This window comes from Cucurbita maxima, unplaced genomic scaffold (genome assembly GCF_002738345.1).
Source record: "Cucurbita maxima cultivar Rimu unplaced genomic scaffold, Cmax_1.0 Cma_Scf00005, whole genome shotgun sequence".
NCBI lineage: Eukaryota > Viridiplantae > Streptophyta > Magnoliopsida > Cucurbitales > Cucurbitaceae > Cucurbita > Cucurbita maxima.
Window position 1 is genome coordinate 6,128,317 of NW_019272021.1, and position 16,728 is coordinate 6,145,044.

The window sequence follows — 16,728 nt, forward strand, 5'->3', positions numbered from 1 at the left end:
ATACGACTTCAAAGGGAGGCTTTTGCTAAAACTCGAGCAGTTTCTTGAAAACTTGCTTCCAATATGAAACTTTGAGTATTTAGAGATGCTTTTGTTATTCTCAATTATACGACTCGGTAACAAATCGCTTATTCCAAAACACACCCTATTTGTTCCACTCGCAACAATCCAATGAGTTCTCCACGTGAAAAAACATTAAACATTCCATCTTTTGAAACCAACACTTTTAATGTTATTTGACGTACAATAATTTCGATATGTCTATTATGGATAAATTCAAATTGAATAAAAATTTACAAAGGAAGAAAATTGAGAAATAATGTCAAAAAATGCAGTCTATATATAATAATAATAATTAACAAAATATGGAGTGATAGATCAAAATTTGGAGTGTAATTTGAATAGTGATGTTCCTATGGGTGATGTAGTAGAGGGTTAAAAAAGTTCCAAGCAGAGCATCTTCATGGGTAAAATGAAGCAAAATTATAGAACAAAATGTGGTGATCAACGACACTTAATTATTGTTAACCCTCTTTTCAAACACCAAGTTTCTTCTGTACACTTTTATAGCAAATCAACCTTTTTTTCTTCTTCTTCCTCCTCTTCTTTCTTTCTTTCTCTTGCCTGCAAACTCATGGACCACTGATATCATATGGCCAGTGTTCCTTCACTGACTTGATTCTCGTCCGAGGAATCAGAGGTTTGAACTTTCGGTTTACTCATGATTCGAGAAAACCCGTATCCGAGTGAACTTCCACTGGCTTCACATAGCTACAAATGCAGACTACAACTGTAAGTTCAAGTCCCACCCATCACCCATATCTGATGCATCAATCATAGATTTGTATGTGGAAACAACTACGACAAAGTACCTCGGTAAGCTCGGATAAATGCCGAGACCTAAACTCGTTAATTGTTGCAGCAATCTCTGATGTGGGTAGTTTAGCCTTAAAAGGAAAACAGTCCATCAACTTTTGAGATCCAGAAAGCATGAAGAATACTACAAACAATCGAGTGATTGTTTTTCATCAGTACTGTATTACTTTATTATAATAATGCAATTACCTGAGCAAGAACAGCAGCAGCTAACTGTAAGCTGGGTTCCAACGTCTCGGGAACTACCTGCAAGTGTTGTCCAGCATAGACAAAGATGACACTAAATTTGTCACATAATATGAACTAGACAGTTCATTATCCTTCAATTTGATCCTTTTCAAGTCATATAAAGCGAAAGCCATCACAAGGAATAGATTGGGTGCGTTCAATCACAAGAAAAGAAACACACCAAGCTTAAAAATTTTAAGACTCGGGCATCACATATCATGCTTTAAAATTTGAAGACTCGGCATCATATAGTAAGAGTTCAAAAATAGTACCGCGGTAGCCCCAGCCTTCTCTAAATTAAGGCCGTGATCAACATCATGAGCTCGAACAAAAGTCTTAACATTAGGGAAATACTTGCTCAGAGCCCAAACGGTTCTGTAATTTGCACCTGGCGTATCCAGTGTTATTGCAGCAGCACATGCCCTTTCAGCACCAACTTTATGTAGAACCTAGTTTTAAAAAATAAAAAACGAAACGAAACGAAACGAAACTTTTTATCCGTGTAATGAAAAGAGACTAATGCTTGCTCTCTTTATGTAGAACCTAGGTTACAACATAAAGTGAGTAAAGAAAGCCAAGAAAGTAGTTTCTCATATGAAATTCTTTTTACCTCTCGACTTCCTGCATCTCCAAAATACACAGGAAGGTCTAAGGCACGTCCTACAGCCACTCTATCACTGAAAGAGCAAAACACAAATGAATGATTTATAAAAAGTTTTAAAAAGTGCCTTCGAAGATGATCCACAGATTGACATTTATTCTTTACTGGTAAAATAGTTGACACTGATTATAAATTGATGACTAGTTCTTTGTAAAGGAGTTTCTTCTTAGAAACATGCCATATTTCATGAGGATTTTACTAAAACTTAAAATTGACTGCATTAGAAGATCAGAGGCAATAAACTACCGCAGAGTATACTAAAATACACGGTTTAATGGTGGGTGCTTTAAATCGGGTCAACAAACTTAAATGATGCATATATTTTCTTCCAAGGAAAGCATGTCATTGTCATGCATATACACGGGATAAGACATACTTTAGTTGGTCAGTAAAGCCAGTAAAGAAACTTTATTTTCTAGTGCCGCATACCTCCTCACATCAAGGGCAACAAAAGGAATCAGTCGCTCTGACAGAAGCTGGGCTATTATCTGAGGGTGACAAAGAAAGAGGGTAAACTTTTGTACCAAATGCCATGTTAATAATATACCGAAACCGCTTAGTAAGAGTTGGAACAAGTTATATCTAGCAACAATGTACAAGAACCAGACCTGACCAACTCGTCCAAATCCACAAATAATGATATGATCTTGTAAATCATCAGTCTGAGGAGATTACCAACAAAAACAAAAAATGCCAGGGTTAGTTTGTAAGTAGACTAACTTATAATGTCATGAAGCAAAATTAAATTAAATTTTGCTTTAATAGTATGATAAATTGACCTCAAACGGAGAGCTAAAAAAACAATATTCACCTAATATGATAAATGGTCAACTTCTTTGGCACTATCAATATGTGCCTAGCCTAGGAAGAAACCCTTAAAAGGTGGATATTGGAGCTAGATTGCACGCATCTCCACGCTCCACTAATTTAACAAGATAACTGTATGATTCTATTATAAAGGCCTAGAATATTGTAGGTATTTTGTATTTCTGGATAAGTGTCAATCGCAGGTCTAGCTTTCTCCATTGATCATTGGGTCAATACATGGTGAATTCTTTCGGGGCTACTCTACACAGTTCAATCAATAGATGACCTAATTAATCAATCTAATAAACCTCTGAAGAAAAAGATAATCATCTCAAAGTGAAGACATCCAAACAAGTAGAGCACCTTTCTCTCATTTATATAAGTTGCAATAAGTATAAATATTAAGTGAAGTCCTATTTCAAATTACCAAATTAATGTCATAGAAAACTGTCAAACTACGCCTGAAAACTTTCCTAAGGAATCAAACTTTTAAGGGAAATCTCTTTTCATGATAGCATTTTACCTCACTTTCAACAGGCAATAAACTCCGAACATCATGCTGCTCAAACCGAGAAGCAATTAACTGACCACCAGCAGCCAGCCACGGCGTAAGGGCCATTGAAATTCCCACAACAAGAAATAATAAAGAGGATAGTTGAGAAGACATAATACCCTGTAGAAAACACAAATTAGCAACTTTATCCCCCTTTTTTTTCTAAAAGATCTCTATCATAAGAGAAATGTAAGCAGAAGAATCACCCTACAAACAACAAGGCCAAAATGACACAAATAGGCCCCCGGAAAAATAATTACAACTACCAAAAATAATTACTAGAAAAGTTCTAATCTTTGGCATTTTGAGAAAATTAGCAACCTTGGTCTTGCAATAAATGTTTTCTCAAAAATCAAAAGATAGCTGGAAAAGTTTTTGTGGGTAATAAAGTTAAGCATTCAAATTCATAATCCAACAGTTAATCGTGAACGTAACCTGATTGACAGCTTCACCAAACGCCACAAAAGCAAATTCTCCACCAGGAGCAAGAAGCAGCCCAACTCTTAACGCAGATATAATTGAGACGCCAAAAAGTCTACCAACCAAGGCAACCAATATAGTCTTGCCACCAATAAGAAGTCCCAAAGACCCCATGATAACTGGAAAGTTAGATAGAAGAAGTTTTGGATCGATAGACATCCCAACCTGAAAGTAAAAAAATAACCAGGAAAATGTGGTAAATTAATGACTACAAATCTCAAAACAGAAAAGCAACATAAAAATCTATTAGATTTCATTAGAAAACTTCAATACGAAGCTCAACCAATTGTTCACAATGTTGTAGTGTGACAGAGAATGTACCTTCACTTGATTGTGAAAATATATCAGTTTAGTAGTGCATCTCTCAGCTACTTATAGTTGGAGACTCCAAATAACTTTTCTTAGTGAATTCAAATACTAGTTTCGTTTACAAGTCCCAACATGTTGATAATGAAGAAAATAACATTGCAAGAATTTAAACTAATAATTTCCTATTAAGAATTTGTTGGTTGCTAGTTGAAAGGTCAAGACCATTTTTCCTTGAAGTTGTTTCCTAGCTTATAGATCGAGTTCTTTTGCTATAAAATCTTGAACTTGTTCTCCTTTTTTTTCCATTTTGAGAAACATGGGATTTCTTTTCTTTTTTTAAGGAGAAACAGCTATAATTTCATGGATTGTCAAAACCCACCGAATTATAAAAAAGATTCCAATAGGATGAAAAATAAGAGAGCAATTTTTTAAAAGAAAGAGTAACTTTTACACTGAGCCACAGAACAGAAAATGTAATGAATCAAGAAAGCTATTAAAGGACCTCTCCTAGTCACAAAAAAGGCGGTTGTTTCATTTGTCCCATATGGTCCAAAAAAACTCTGATAAGGTTACCCTATAGGATATGCAGTAATTATTACCTTCTCGCTGTTCCATTTTGAAAATCTTACTGCAATTTCTTTGGCTTTGGCAAATAAGAGGATGTCTTATCTTCTCCCGGCGACTCTCCTTCTTCTTTTCTTTTCTTTTTTTTTTTTTTTTATATATATTTTCTAATAATGCCTTTCTTGTAAAAAAAAATCGCATACTACCACCGAACCTAATATATCAGGGGGCCGTCCTAGAAAGTCTAATAGAAGGGCATCATTAACTGTTCTGAAAAGCATTAACTGTTCTGAAAAGGTATCCAACATGAAATACCTACCGTCATGAAGAAGAGACCCAATAGAAGGCCACGATATGGAGCAATATCAGATTCAACCTGCAAGGAGAATTCCGTTTCTGCTAGCAGTAAACCTGCTAGAAAGGCACCCAGTGCCATTGATAGCCCGGCCTACTCTCAAAGGATGCAAAAAATTGAACCCAAAAAGAAAAGGAAAAAAAAAGATGAGCAAATGAAGTATTATTTCAGTTAGTTACCGAAAAAGAATCTTAGAGAGTGCAAAGCAGTACCCTGGCAGTAAGTAGACTTGTTCCCAGAATGACAAGTAGAGTGTTGGCAGAGAATATTTCTGCATTTTGATTTTCAGCTATTTGTTTATAAATTGGTCGTAGTAGCTGTAATTAGGAGGAGAAAAAACAAGAAATTAGAAAACAAAGCACAAGATGTAGTACTGATATCTTAAGTGATTGTCGTTTTAAGTAATAAAATAATGTGCTGCAATGCAAGAGTCTAACAGAAGCTCTACAGAAGATTCATTTCAAAGTCATGAAGGTACCTGGTAAGGTAAATTCTTATCCAGTTTAAAATCAACTATTTGAAAGGAAAATGTGGTTTCAATAAATACTTTCTAAACTTGAAATGCTCAACAGTCCAGAGGGAAGTTTTCTCAGTATTTCTAATGTTGTATTGATAACTTTTAGGTAGAAAATATGTATTGGAAAGAAAACGTGCAAGAAAGGGGAGAGGGGGACATAGAGATGAAATCAACAGACACCAGTCAGCCATGACACAAATAAGTAGAAAATGAAAGGCAAATTACAGCACTTTTGGTGATGTTTCTTAGACTACCAGAAAAAGACCAGGATTATCATAAAATCTCAAGAATACCCACGTTTTTAATACTTCGACAAGAACGACTGCACATAAGAACTGAAATCACATGATGATTTTAACAATCAGGCATTTTAGAAACAGTAACGTTCTAGAGGAGATCATATTTTTCCAAAAGAGCATCCTTCCATCCCTGAAGAAAGAATACAACAGGGAGGATAAGAGCTTCAGCGCTAGTAAGAAATAGAATCACCACCTACCAGGCGCCCACCAGCTATTATGGCAGAAATGGCAACTATTGCCTTAACAGCAGCCAGGCCGAGAGCTTCAGCAATGGCTTGAAAACCAATCTGAAAAAGAGTATGGTGTATAGATTTTTTATTTTAGTTTACACATCGTAATAAGTTTAACCACCCAAAATGTAAAAGTCATTAATTTAGGTCCAAATAAATAGCATAAGATGATTGTAGAAACAAAACTAATATTAGTGGAGGAAACCTTGAATCTGATTCCCATCTATAACAGAAAGCGGTGAAAAGAAGACAAATACAAATGTACAAGTCGTCAAGTAAATAAAATTTTAGATTAACATACAAACAGCATCTTATATTATACATCTTTTATTTAAGAAAATCTATCAATATTTATAAATTAAAAAAAAAAAAAACAAATGATCTTATTTTCCTTCTTTAAACCAGAAATCCTCTATCCTCACAAGGTTTTGAAACAGGGACTGCCACTAACACTAACATTTTTGGAATCAAATAAACTTGTCCGGATAGGTGGATCAAAAATTTCTTTACCAAGACTACTCAATAGATTGCTTGTACCACTATCTTTTATATACTTTTATTTTATTTAACTAAATTATTATAACATTTTCCAGTTATTTTGAAATTCACCATTGGCCATTTAAGTTGCTCCTCTGTGGTCTTATTCATTTTATGGTTTTAATCATAAGAAAAATAATGCATCCAACCAGTGACCAAAACACAAGTAGAAGACCACGTAGCGTGTGATACAAAAAACCTAACAAGTACATGAGATAGCAAGAGGAGCAACCTCTTTTTCTAAGAAAAAAATGCAGGTTTAATTTTCATTGTAATTTATTATGTGGAGTCATAATTCTAGCTGTGGTGTACTTATTGTCTGTTATAGGCTACAGCCCATCGTATCCATCTCTTTTTTTCTTTAGTCCATGGGAAATTACCACTATATCCAACACTCCAAATTTAGCAAACACTACTTCATTAGTAGTCTATAAAATAGATATCTAACACTATGCTCCGGAAAAAATAACAAAGGGAGAGCGCCAAGGGAGTGCTAAATTTGAACTCTATCACAGAGTAATAAGGTTATCAAATAACTGTCACAGCCATATTTAGGAAAAAAGAAAAGAAAAAAAAAAAGCGCTGGAAAAGCAACATATTAGAAGTTGTTACCCCTCCTTTGGATGAATTAGGTGAAATTAGAGGTATGAGAATCAGCAAAACCACCACAGCCAAATCCTGGACACGAGGGAAAGAAAGTTAACTTGAAGCCTGAACAACAGTAAAAACAAAAGATTCTAATGTAAAATTTTACTTTTCCAAAAGCACAGAAACTAATCATGGGAGCAACCGCGCAGAGGACATACAATATTACAGATTTTCCACATCAGCCACAAAATTCAAAAGTAAGTCAGTTAATTCAACATAGGGACCACAGACCCCCACCCAAAAAACAAAAAAATAATAACAAAGACTCCCATTGATGTTAGATCGAAGCACAGAATGGAAACCATAAGCTATACGTTGCATATTGCGCAGTCAGTTCAAAATTTTCAAGCTTCTCAAGTAGTTCATGTAGGTTTGACCACAGTGAAACTAAAAGGCCAAATGAGATTGGGTATTTGTGTCTGCAAGGATCCTATTCATTTTCAGACAAGTAGGTTGTGATATAAAATCACCCCGCCTGGCAATTGTGGTCTAAATGCATGTAATGCAATTGAAATAATCAAGATACCTGGAATAGTAAGACAGAAAATGTGGCACGCCCATGCCGTGAAGTGCTCTCACCTCGCTCTTGCAACACCTGCAAAAAGAGACCATGAACGAAGCTGACATCATCCAAAATGTCTCATGTAGGCATATATGTTCATAGGCTACAATATCAATCACGAAGAGAGTTAATATTTGGCTAAATTCTGGAAAATTTCAAGTCAAGATCAAATGGTGGTTTAGGTTAACAAAGAGCCCAAGAAGTAACAGTAGAATACTTTAGAGAAAACAAGTTACTGGACCATATACATTAAAGAACGCTGAGTATTAGAAAAGATATTGTCGTAATATTTATTATTCAAGAATACCAAAACTAGGCTATTGCATGAATAATGAAACTTCATCTGATTAGCAACCATAATAATAAGTACTTGTATTCTCTGAGTGAGAAAATTCGAGTATATTTTTTTAAAACTGAGAATTCTAGCGTATGGGGATCACAAAAATTGGTCGATGCTCTTTCCTTCCTTGTCTCTTCAACATTCGGGATAATAAGTCATGGCAATTCTCACTAGCAGCCAAGAAAAAGTAAAATTCTGGAAAATTGCACGAGATTAACAAATAAAGATAAGCAATGAACAGGGACGAATATTTTATCCTTGAGCATAGTTTCAGATAAAAGAAGTCAAAGTTAGTTTCAGGCACATCTCCATCAAGAACTACAGCAGTACCACAGTTAACAGACATAAAAAATTTATTATCCAAGAAGTGAAAATGTTTAAGTACAATAAAAGAAAATGTTACAATGTCAAGAAAATACTTATACCATGTTCATACCTGAAGGACAACAGCAGTGGATGACAAAGCCAATCCATTTCCAATGACGATTGCAGCTGGGCCAGCCTGCCCACAGACAATATGAGCAACCAAGCCAACCACCACAGCTGTAACCAAAACCTGCATTTCTGAATAGGGTTAAATACCCATGGTAGATCATTTACAGACTAAAGCAAGGGTCAGCTAGGCCCCATAACATCAAAGAATTGAATTTCACAATCACCTGTGCAGACCCTAACCCAAACACATATTTCTTCATGGAACTTAGCCTCTCAACTGATAGCTGAAAAAACAATAACTTGGGTTCAATCTTTTAAAAGTACAACGCAAGTAAATGAATAAAGGCATAGAAACGAAATCAACTCAATTAAAAGGATCACCTCCAGGCCAATGTTGAACAGGAGAAAAACAACTCCAAATTCAGCAATTGCTTTTGTTCCATGCACGTGACGAATTATGGAGAGACCATATGGCCCAATTAAAATGCCAGCAGCCAAGTATCCAAGGACAGGACTTCCTATACAGCACATTGGACAAAATACACCATTGGTTGAAAACACAGAGATAAAGACGTAAATAAACTTGTCTAAAAAGCCTTACATAAACTAACCCAAATGCATATACACAATTTATCGTGAAACAGCCAGCAACATTTTCACTGTCTACAACTCCAGCAGAAAGAGTTTGAAACCTACAAACCTAGCCCTATCTTAATCTGCACAAATAGTTTTTTCATTTTTTTAACGAAACAGAGTTGATGTCACAATAGCATAGTAGACTCACACAAAGATGAGTGCAGCGGCAAGTAGAAGTTTAAGTTTTCATGAGACGTTGATATTCATGAAACCAAAAACTTCGAGGCAATCAACCTAAGAACATTTAAAAAGAAAATAGCAAGCAAGCAGGCAGGTAGGAAACTCAGATCTATACAGAAAAGCATGCAAAACTTATTCACCTCCAGGAAGTTTCTGAAATGTTGGTACAAATATAACACTAGCAAGCAACAGCCATAACACATCTAACAGTGAAGCCTCCTCTTCATTCACCTGAAATTTTTTTAATGGAAGATGACATTGAAAGTTACTGCCAAAAATTTCAACTCTAAAAGGAAGCAACGAGTAGAGTACACACCTCTTGATGGGGAAGCTTTGCAATTAACTTTTTCACTCTTTTAGGAAGTTTCCTTAATTGTTGAAATAAAGGCTTTGTATTCAAGGAAACTTCATCGGTGCTAGTAGTGACAACATCAGGCTGCTGAAACATAAGAGAATTCCTTTCTGCTCGATTTGCTAAGATAGCAATCCTGTGATGAATTTCAACATCTAGTGACTATAAGAAGCAATCTCTTCTCTGTACACAACAACAAAACGAAAGAGCATACTATGGTCCACACAGGCCAATATACCAATAGGTATATTTCAAGCTCATGAAGCCAGTGTGTTTTTCACATGGCAGCATTTTTCTAAAGCTTATTACTTTTTTTTTTTTTTTAACATGGTTGATGTTTAAGCTACAGTTACAATTTGAAATGCAAATGGGACGTAAGAATCTCTTCTTTCTAAGATTCCTGGGGAAGGAGAATACACTATTGTAATACCTTCAACAGCAAGATGAAATATGCTTTGCTATAGCGAGCAATAAGCAATATACTAGTAAGAATTATCTTTATGGGCCTTTACACTCTTTGAGAAGTGAATACAGAAATGATAAAGAATATGTTGGCACATACCCTGCTCCGAATAGTACTGCTCCAACAACTAGCTTTGGCAATTGCTTTTTCGTGGAATCCAGGAAACCCTGGAAGACTAATGCTGGAGTGAACTCTGTCCCATCAACTGCAAAGGAAAAGAATGATGCTGAAAAAAAGCGAGAAGATTTTTTCAATAGAGCCTTTGGGGAATTTACAGGTGAGCCTTCTCTGGTCAAATCCTTCTGTGTTTCCGGCTTTTTTGCTTGACTCAAAATAGACTTCTCTGCTCCAGATTCAACCTCTTTTGAGGAGTCTGAACTCAATTTTCCATTCTCGCTATCACTTAAGTAATATGGTTGATCAGAGTCTTCAGAATCTGAAAAGCTACCTGGTAGAGATTTAATAACTAAGGAATCACCACTAAGTGGTAAATCTCTATCCATTTCGACAGCTATATCACCAGATATTTCTGGAACTGCCTTATTATCCTCATTCTCAACTTCTTCAATAACATTTAACCCCTGAGTGATTTCCGAAGTGTCGACAAAAGAACTTGACAAAGATTTCTCCACTTTCTGTAAAGCTATTTCAGCATCACTGACCCTTTGGGCAGCCTCAAGTTCAAAAGCAACAGCTTGCTCAGCCAAAAGCATTATATTTGCGACATCTTCTTCAGCTTTCAACGCATTCAATTGTGCCTTTTCAGCCAACTCATTCAACCGGTCCACTTCCTTCTGTAACTCTTCCTTTTTACTCTGTAAGCGCTTCAATTCCGCATCACAATTTTCCAAATTTGCCCGGCATTCTTTGATGTCCTCCTGAGCAACTAACAACACGTCTTGCTCATCCTTGCCGTCAATCTCCCTCTCACTATTTATTGATGTTTCCGGAAAATCATTTCCTCCTTTTGCCAGCTCCATTGACTCTATTGCCACCTGAAGCCTTGCCTCTGCTAATGAAAGAGCCATGGTAGCTTTTTGAACAGCTTCTTTGGCAGCATATTCTTCATTCACTATCTGTTGTACAGAATCAAGAGTAGAGTTCACATCATTCCGAGCATGGGTTGCTTCATCTTGCAAAGCTATTGCTGTTTCTGATATTTTCTGGGCCTTCTCCTCGAACATGGTACTGTTAAGTCTCGCAACTTCCAGTTCTTTCATAGCCTTTTGCAGCAATTCTCTAAGCTCATCAACAGTTGGTGCAACCGTTTCTACTGCTTCTGTTTCTCCACCGGCTTCTCTGGAACCAGCTGACCCTACCCCATCAGTAGGCACAGAACTTGATCCTTCATCACCAGTATCTACATATTCCATATTTCTGCCATTTCCATCAATAAATGCTAAAGAATCGTTGCTTTGACACTCTGAATGAACCATCCCCATCTTTCTACCATTATAGTTACAGTTCAAGAATCGCTTGTGCTTAGATATTTGCAAGGCACCATCAAACTTGCTAGCACAAACCAGACTCAAGTGAAAGGAATCGCTAGAAGATACAATTCTGTTTCTCTTATTAGGCACCTTATAAATTACTCTTGAACCACCACTCATCTTGGCATCAAGAGCTCTACTTCTAAGCACATATCTGAGGCCAAACTGATCCAACGTCTTGCAATGTGTTCTTTCACTACCACATAACACATTTTGCTTCCAAATATTACAAGATAAATCCATGTTTACAGGAAAATGAGACAGGTCCTTCCAAAACCACCCAGTGTTCAATCACATACTCGTACCAACAGTGCAATCATTCAGCCAAACACCTGGTCAAACAAAATCAAGAACCGCTCATGAAATGTGGATACAAACCATTAACCACACACTGACAGAACCCTAAAACCACAAGCACGCGGGTTAAGTCAAAAACATGAACATCATTCCATTCATCCGATCGGTCACTCGTGCATTCAATTCAAACGAATCAATCATAAACACATACAACTGTTCACACGGAGCACAAAACAACATAGTAATGCAAACAAATCCAAAACGCAGCCGGCAGATTAAAAAAAAGAAAACAAGTAATAACAACACACGAGCTACCAATACACACTCACAAGACGTTTCTATACCAAAACGCACTATCCAGACATATTAAACCATATTTCTCAACAGAGGATGAACAAACCGATGCTGATGGCTGAGAAAACAATGGTGAACGTCGGCGGCAGAGAAACTCAGATAGAACACGAAGCTCGGCTATGACAGTCCGGGAGATGCAGAAATGGAAACAAATGAGAGAAAATTTGTAGTGAACTCGCGTTTTGTTTGGATGGTGGGAAAATGAAAGTTTCGGCCGAGAAAAGCCACCAGCTGCTCTTTGATATTTCTCGCGATTTTACAGAAATGGCCCTTCGTTGGTCGACGGGCTCATCGTTGATTCGTTTGCGGGGCGTTGGATATTCGGAATGAAAGGCACAAAGACACGCGCGCTTCTTAGGCGCGTGATACGCAGTCGACTAATAAAAGGCATAATGATCAAGTGGAGGGAGTCGAGTGAAGGAAGCTCCCTGTCAGCAACAGCGCGAGTTTAGTATTTTACAACTACTTTAATTATCCAATCTACCTCTATTATAAATATATATACATAAATTATTTTTAAAATATATTATTACAATGGGGGATAATTTAAATATGGAGAAAATTTTTCATAAAAAAAAATCGATCCTTTTTCAAGCCGTGCCATTGTAGGATAAGAACAGGTCAGATTTAGAGCGCAAACTCATCAGCTCCTTTTTCAAGCCGTGCCATTGTAGGATAAGAACATGTCAGATTTAGAGTGCATGAAACTCATCAGTATCGAGCATTAGGCCATAGGATAAGACTGATCCAAAAAGTCAATGTCAAATGTTTATTTATTAATTTTTTTTCATATAGAAAATCTCAATTTTCATTAATACGCAAGTTTTTTCAATTTTATAAAATTAGAAAATAATTATGTGTATTTATGACATTTCTAATACTATTTTGACATTTTTTTTAATATTTAATTGACATATTAATCAATTAATTTGCATGGATGGTATTTAAAGAAGGTCCTCTCCCTTGCGAAAGTAAGTGACCCAATATTAACGGTCTATGTGAGGCCAATATTAACGGTGGGTTAGGCTATTATAAATAATATCAGAATCAAACAAGTACGTGTGAGACTATAATAAATAATATCAAAACCTTAAATAATATCAGAACCAAACAAAATAAGTCTGTGTGAGGCTTTTATAAATAATATCAAAACCAAACGAGTCTGTGTGAGCCAGTTGCCCAGTGTGTCAGTCAGTTGCCCAGTGTGTCAGTGTGGACGCTAATCTCCAAGAAGGTTGGATTGTGAGATGTGCCCAGTGTGCCATGTCAATAAAGACGCTAGTCAAAGTAGGTTGGATTGTGAGATCCGTGAAGTTGTCGACATATAATAGGCCAAAACAAATAATATTTGTTAGCGATGGACTTAAGTTTGACCACGTGATTCAAAATATTTGAATCTCCTCGTGTGGTACTACAAACTTTCATCGAAGTAGTACAAACTTTCATTTAACAACAAAAATCCAAAGCTGTCTACTGAGATATAAGAAGACATGAAAGAATAGACCCAATAGTGCTTGTGGGACAGAATGGTTCACAGAATATTGTCTGGGAATATGCCAGGATATCAAACTAACTCAATGACAAAAATTAGTAAAAAAGGGGAATAAAATTAGACTGCTAATAAGAAGTAAAAAGGGGGAATAAAGTATCTCGAGCTACTAGTATGAAGGAGCAAGCGGAGACCCATGCTCGAGACACTAACCACGTAAAAAATGATAGGTGAAATGGTGTGTCACTGTCAGAACCGAACAAAATCAAACCAACAAATAGAAATTGAATATCTGATAACAGTGAGGTTCGGCTATTACAGTTCTATATCACTTTCTCTCAAACTACCAACTACGAAATGGTAAATAGCATGAAATGGAATGGGTAGCAAAATGTATTTGGAGATATTTGAAATTGCAGGTAAGATCTGCATTTTATTCCAGCATCTCATTCACACAGAAACTATGGTGCAATTCTTTGAAAGCTGTGTGTACAAGGCTGACAAATAGGGCCTTGAATTACAACATTATAAATAGGAAGTCAATGTGAATGTGAACAAAAACAAATGGTGAAGGTTTTGGTTTCTCTTTCCCAGTAGAAAATAAATTTGGTAGTTTCATAAGAAGAATGAAGCGAAGAGGAAGAAGAAGAAGAATTCTCAAATGCTGGTAGAGCAGAAAAGGCATTTCAAGATTGCTCTACTGCATGATCCTCGGATTGAGGCTGAGACTCGGCATCTTCTTCGGCGCGATCGGCCGGGGGTGTGGTGTTTTTCTTGTTTGCAGCAGCTTCAAGGACATGGTTGTAGTTGCCTTTGACCATGAACAGCTGAGAAAAATGGTGCTTGCAGTACAATACTCCATCAAGAGCAGCATATGAACCGTGTGTCAAATGGCATCCACCATGAGCACATCTAAAGCAATTCTTGTGGTAGCATTCCCCCTCCAGAGTCACCTGTTTAGCCATATATACATTTCAATTTTCAATTTTCTTGAGCCATATACGAACCTAGATGTAACGCATCAACAGATCAAATCACAGATAATTTGCTTTGAAAACTGAACCATAAAACAAACATTTTCTTTTAAACTACGTAAAACAGACGAACAACGTTGTTACATTCAAGAAACGCCTCTATACGAACTTGAAATGTCATTACAAACCCGTTCTGTATCTTATTCCTGAGAAGTGGCAGGTTTCATTCAGACAACAACAACCCAGTAACAATGTGATATCAAAGAAAGGGAAGAACTACAGACCTTCTCTAATGGATAAACTGTTTTGGTGCAAACAGAACATTTATCTTGAGTTCCAGAGAACATGGTGGAGAGTTTGCTGGGGGTCCTTGTCTGTCAAAGATTATGAAATTTGTATCAAAATTACAGCATTTTCATGGAGAGAACAAGCTTCAAATTTCATGAACTATCAATATAAAATGAGGATAAAATGATCATAGGAATGATATCATATTATACAAGCCAATAGACTCGAGCAAGCTCTAAATTGAAACAAAATCACAACCATACAGGTACAGAACAAGAATTCCCAGACCAATTTGTGTTTATCAACATTATTAGGAATGACATTCAAAATCAGGATTTGAAAGAAAATTTAGACTTAATCCTAATAAGCTTAGATATGAAAATGTAAAACACAAGAATTGTGCAGTTTTCTGTTTTCTAAACCTAAGAAAAATGAAAAGAGTAGGAGCCTACCAGTTCACTTTGCTTCTCAGAAGGCTTGGCTGTTGTGATTCAATACCATGAAAATGAGAGAATGTCAGGAAATAAAGTAAAAAGGAACAAACAGAAGAATGGAAAGAAATGTGTATTACTTTGAAAGTTCTTGCTGAAATTTCCAGATTCTTTAAAGAGTTGCTCGAAATGAGTCTTGCAATACAGGACACCATCCATCCACGAGTAGCTGCTCATCTGTAATAGACAACCAATTCGGATCAAATCCGCCAAAATCGAGTGTTCTAATACGAAATGATGATTTCAAATTGAGAGAGACTAACCGAAAGAGTGCCTTTGCAGTGGCTGCATTTGAAGCAATGCTTGTGGTAAGGAATTCCTTCAAGAGACAATAAATCAACAACATAAACAGTCTTATCACAAGCCTTGCATTTATCCAACGTTCCTGTGAAAGCCATTACGAAGCAAATTACTCTTTTACAAGATGGACTCGATCAGAGATCCAAGAACTTCGGGAGAAGGAAAAAAAAAGAAAGAATTCACCCCCAGAAACCAAGAAAAAAACAAGGGCGATTAGAACCCCAAGCCGTCCGAAGCCTTGTCTGCCAGATTAATTCGAATGCGACGGGACAAGATGAAAGGCTTCGAGTGATTAACTTCAAAACCAAATTTATACATCAGAAATCTGAATCCAAATGTGGCAGAGAACTCTGAATCACTACTGGGATCCGCTCCAATTTTGGACATAATGGGCTGAATTCGAGGGAAACAAGGACGAATCGGTCGACCAATTCAAAGGAACTCGAGCTTTTTCAGAGAAAAATGGAGCGAGGAGACAGAGAGATGAACTGAAGGACAGCGTTTGCCGGGTTTTACCACCCCTTAAACGACGCCGTTCCGTCTGGTTTTGAGCTTAATTCAAAATTAACCAATTATTATTTTTTAATATACATGATAAAATATAAATAAACATATACTCACAATTTGATTAATTCCAACATGTTATATTACTTGTCTTTATTGTATTTATCGAGCTCTAGAGAAATATAAAACGTCCCAAACCCTTTCCTCCCTATCTTTTTGGTGAAAAAATGTACTACTTGCTTACCCGAGCACACTTAGGATATGCGTACTTAAAATCTCAATTTTTTCGTTAATGTAATATTAAAAAAAATACTGATATACCTAATAATAAATATTGAGATTTCACCCATAATAACGAATATGAATGCATATAAAATATAATATATGTATTTTTGTTATTTTTAAAATTTTAAAGGTTGCTATCAAAATAACTAATTTCTCAAAAAAAAAAAAAAAAAAAAAAAAAAAAAAAAAAAAAAAAAAAAAAAAAAAAAAAAAAAAAAAAAAAA

At 36.2% G+C, this 16,728-nt stretch overlaps 3 protein-coding genes across 4 annotated transcripts in view; 1 reads left to right on the forward strand and 2 right to left on the reverse strand.

The window, feature by feature from the left end:
- Positions 1 to 317: 317 nt before the first annotated feature.
- On the reverse strand, positions 318 to 12,494 carry LOC111479651 (K(+) efflux antiporter 2, chloroplastic-like). Of its 2 annotated transcripts, none has more exons than XM_023124424.1 (21): positions 12,220 to 12,494; positions 10,132 to 11,854; positions 9,534 to 9,705; positions 9,358 to 9,448; positions 8,783 to 8,919; positions 8,626 to 8,685; positions 8,403 to 8,522; positions 7,591 to 7,659; positions 7,029 to 7,094; positions 5,847 to 5,936; positions 5,046 to 5,150; positions 4,798 to 4,926; positions 3,561 to 3,770; positions 3,096 to 3,245; positions 2,374 to 2,427; positions 2,195 to 2,253; positions 1,715 to 1,781; positions 1,377 to 1,553; positions 1,066 to 1,122; positions 873 to 947; positions 318 to 771 (listed from the first exon to the last, which is right to left on the reverse strand). In XM_023124424.1, exons 2-21 carry the CDS (start codon positions 11,763 to 11,765, stop codon positions 649 to 651), a joined length of 3,645 nt encoding a protein of 1,214 aa, XP_022980192.1. In that variant the 5' UTR covers positions 11,766 to 11,854; positions 12,220 to 12,494; the 3' UTR covers positions 318 to 648. The 2 variants fall into 2 exon arrangements, with proteins under 2 accessions (XP_022980192.1, XP_022980193.1); XM_023124425.1 differs by having other exon boundaries at positions 12,149 to 12,494.
- Positions 12,495 to 14,046: 1,552 nt separating this feature from the next.
- Positions 14,047 to 16,183, reverse strand: LOC111479790 (LIM domain-containing protein PLIM2b-like). Its single transcript, XM_023124647.1, has 5 exons — positions 15,679 to 16,183; positions 15,496 to 15,592; positions 15,377 to 15,405; positions 14,921 to 15,010; positions 14,047 to 14,615 (listed from the first exon to the last, which is right to left on the reverse strand). The coding sequence occupies exons 1-5, from the start codon at positions 15,811 to 15,813 to the stop codon at positions 14,349 to 14,351; spliced, it is 618 nt and encodes a 205-aa protein (XP_022980415.1). The 5' UTR covers positions 15,814 to 16,183; the 3' UTR covers positions 14,047 to 14,348.
- The window catches only part of LOC111479793 (pre-mRNA cleavage factor Im 25 kDa subunit 2), an 11,869-nt gene continuing 10,120 nt past the window's right edge, over positions 14,980 to 16,728 (forward strand). The window contains exon 1 of the mRNA XM_023124652.1: positions 14,980 to 14,984. The gene's annotated coding sequence lies outside the window, so the exon portion shown is untranslated. The remainder of the gene's footprint in view (positions 14,985 to 16,728) is intronic.

Bases quoted from the DNA above. Each gene is read 5' to 3' on its own strand.
- LOC111479651 (XM_023124424.1), bottom strand. From the start codon at position 11,765: ATGGATTTATCTTGTAATATTTGGAAGCAAAATGTGTTATGTGGTAGT. The intron at 7,660-8,402 runs GTATGAACATGG...CTCTTTTTGCAG, and splicing joins CCACTGCTGTTGTCCTTCAG to GTGTTGCAAGAGCGAGGTGA. The intron at 2,428-3,095 runs GTAAAATGCTAT...TAATCTCCTCAG, and splicing joins TATTGCCTGTTGAAAGTGAG to ACTGATGATTTACAAGATCA.
- LOC111479790 (XM_023124647.1), bottom strand. From the start codon at position 15,813: ATGGCTTTCACAGGAACGTTGGATAAATGCAAGGCTTGTGATAAGACT. The intron at 15,406-15,495 runs GTAATACACATT...GAATCACAACAG, and splicing joins TTTCAGCAAGAACTTTCAAA to CCAAGCCTTCTGAGAAGCAA. The intron at 15,011-15,376 runs GTAGGCTCCTAC...AATCTTTGACAG, and splicing joins CTGAGAAGCAAAGTGAACTG to ACAAGGACCCCCAGCAAACT.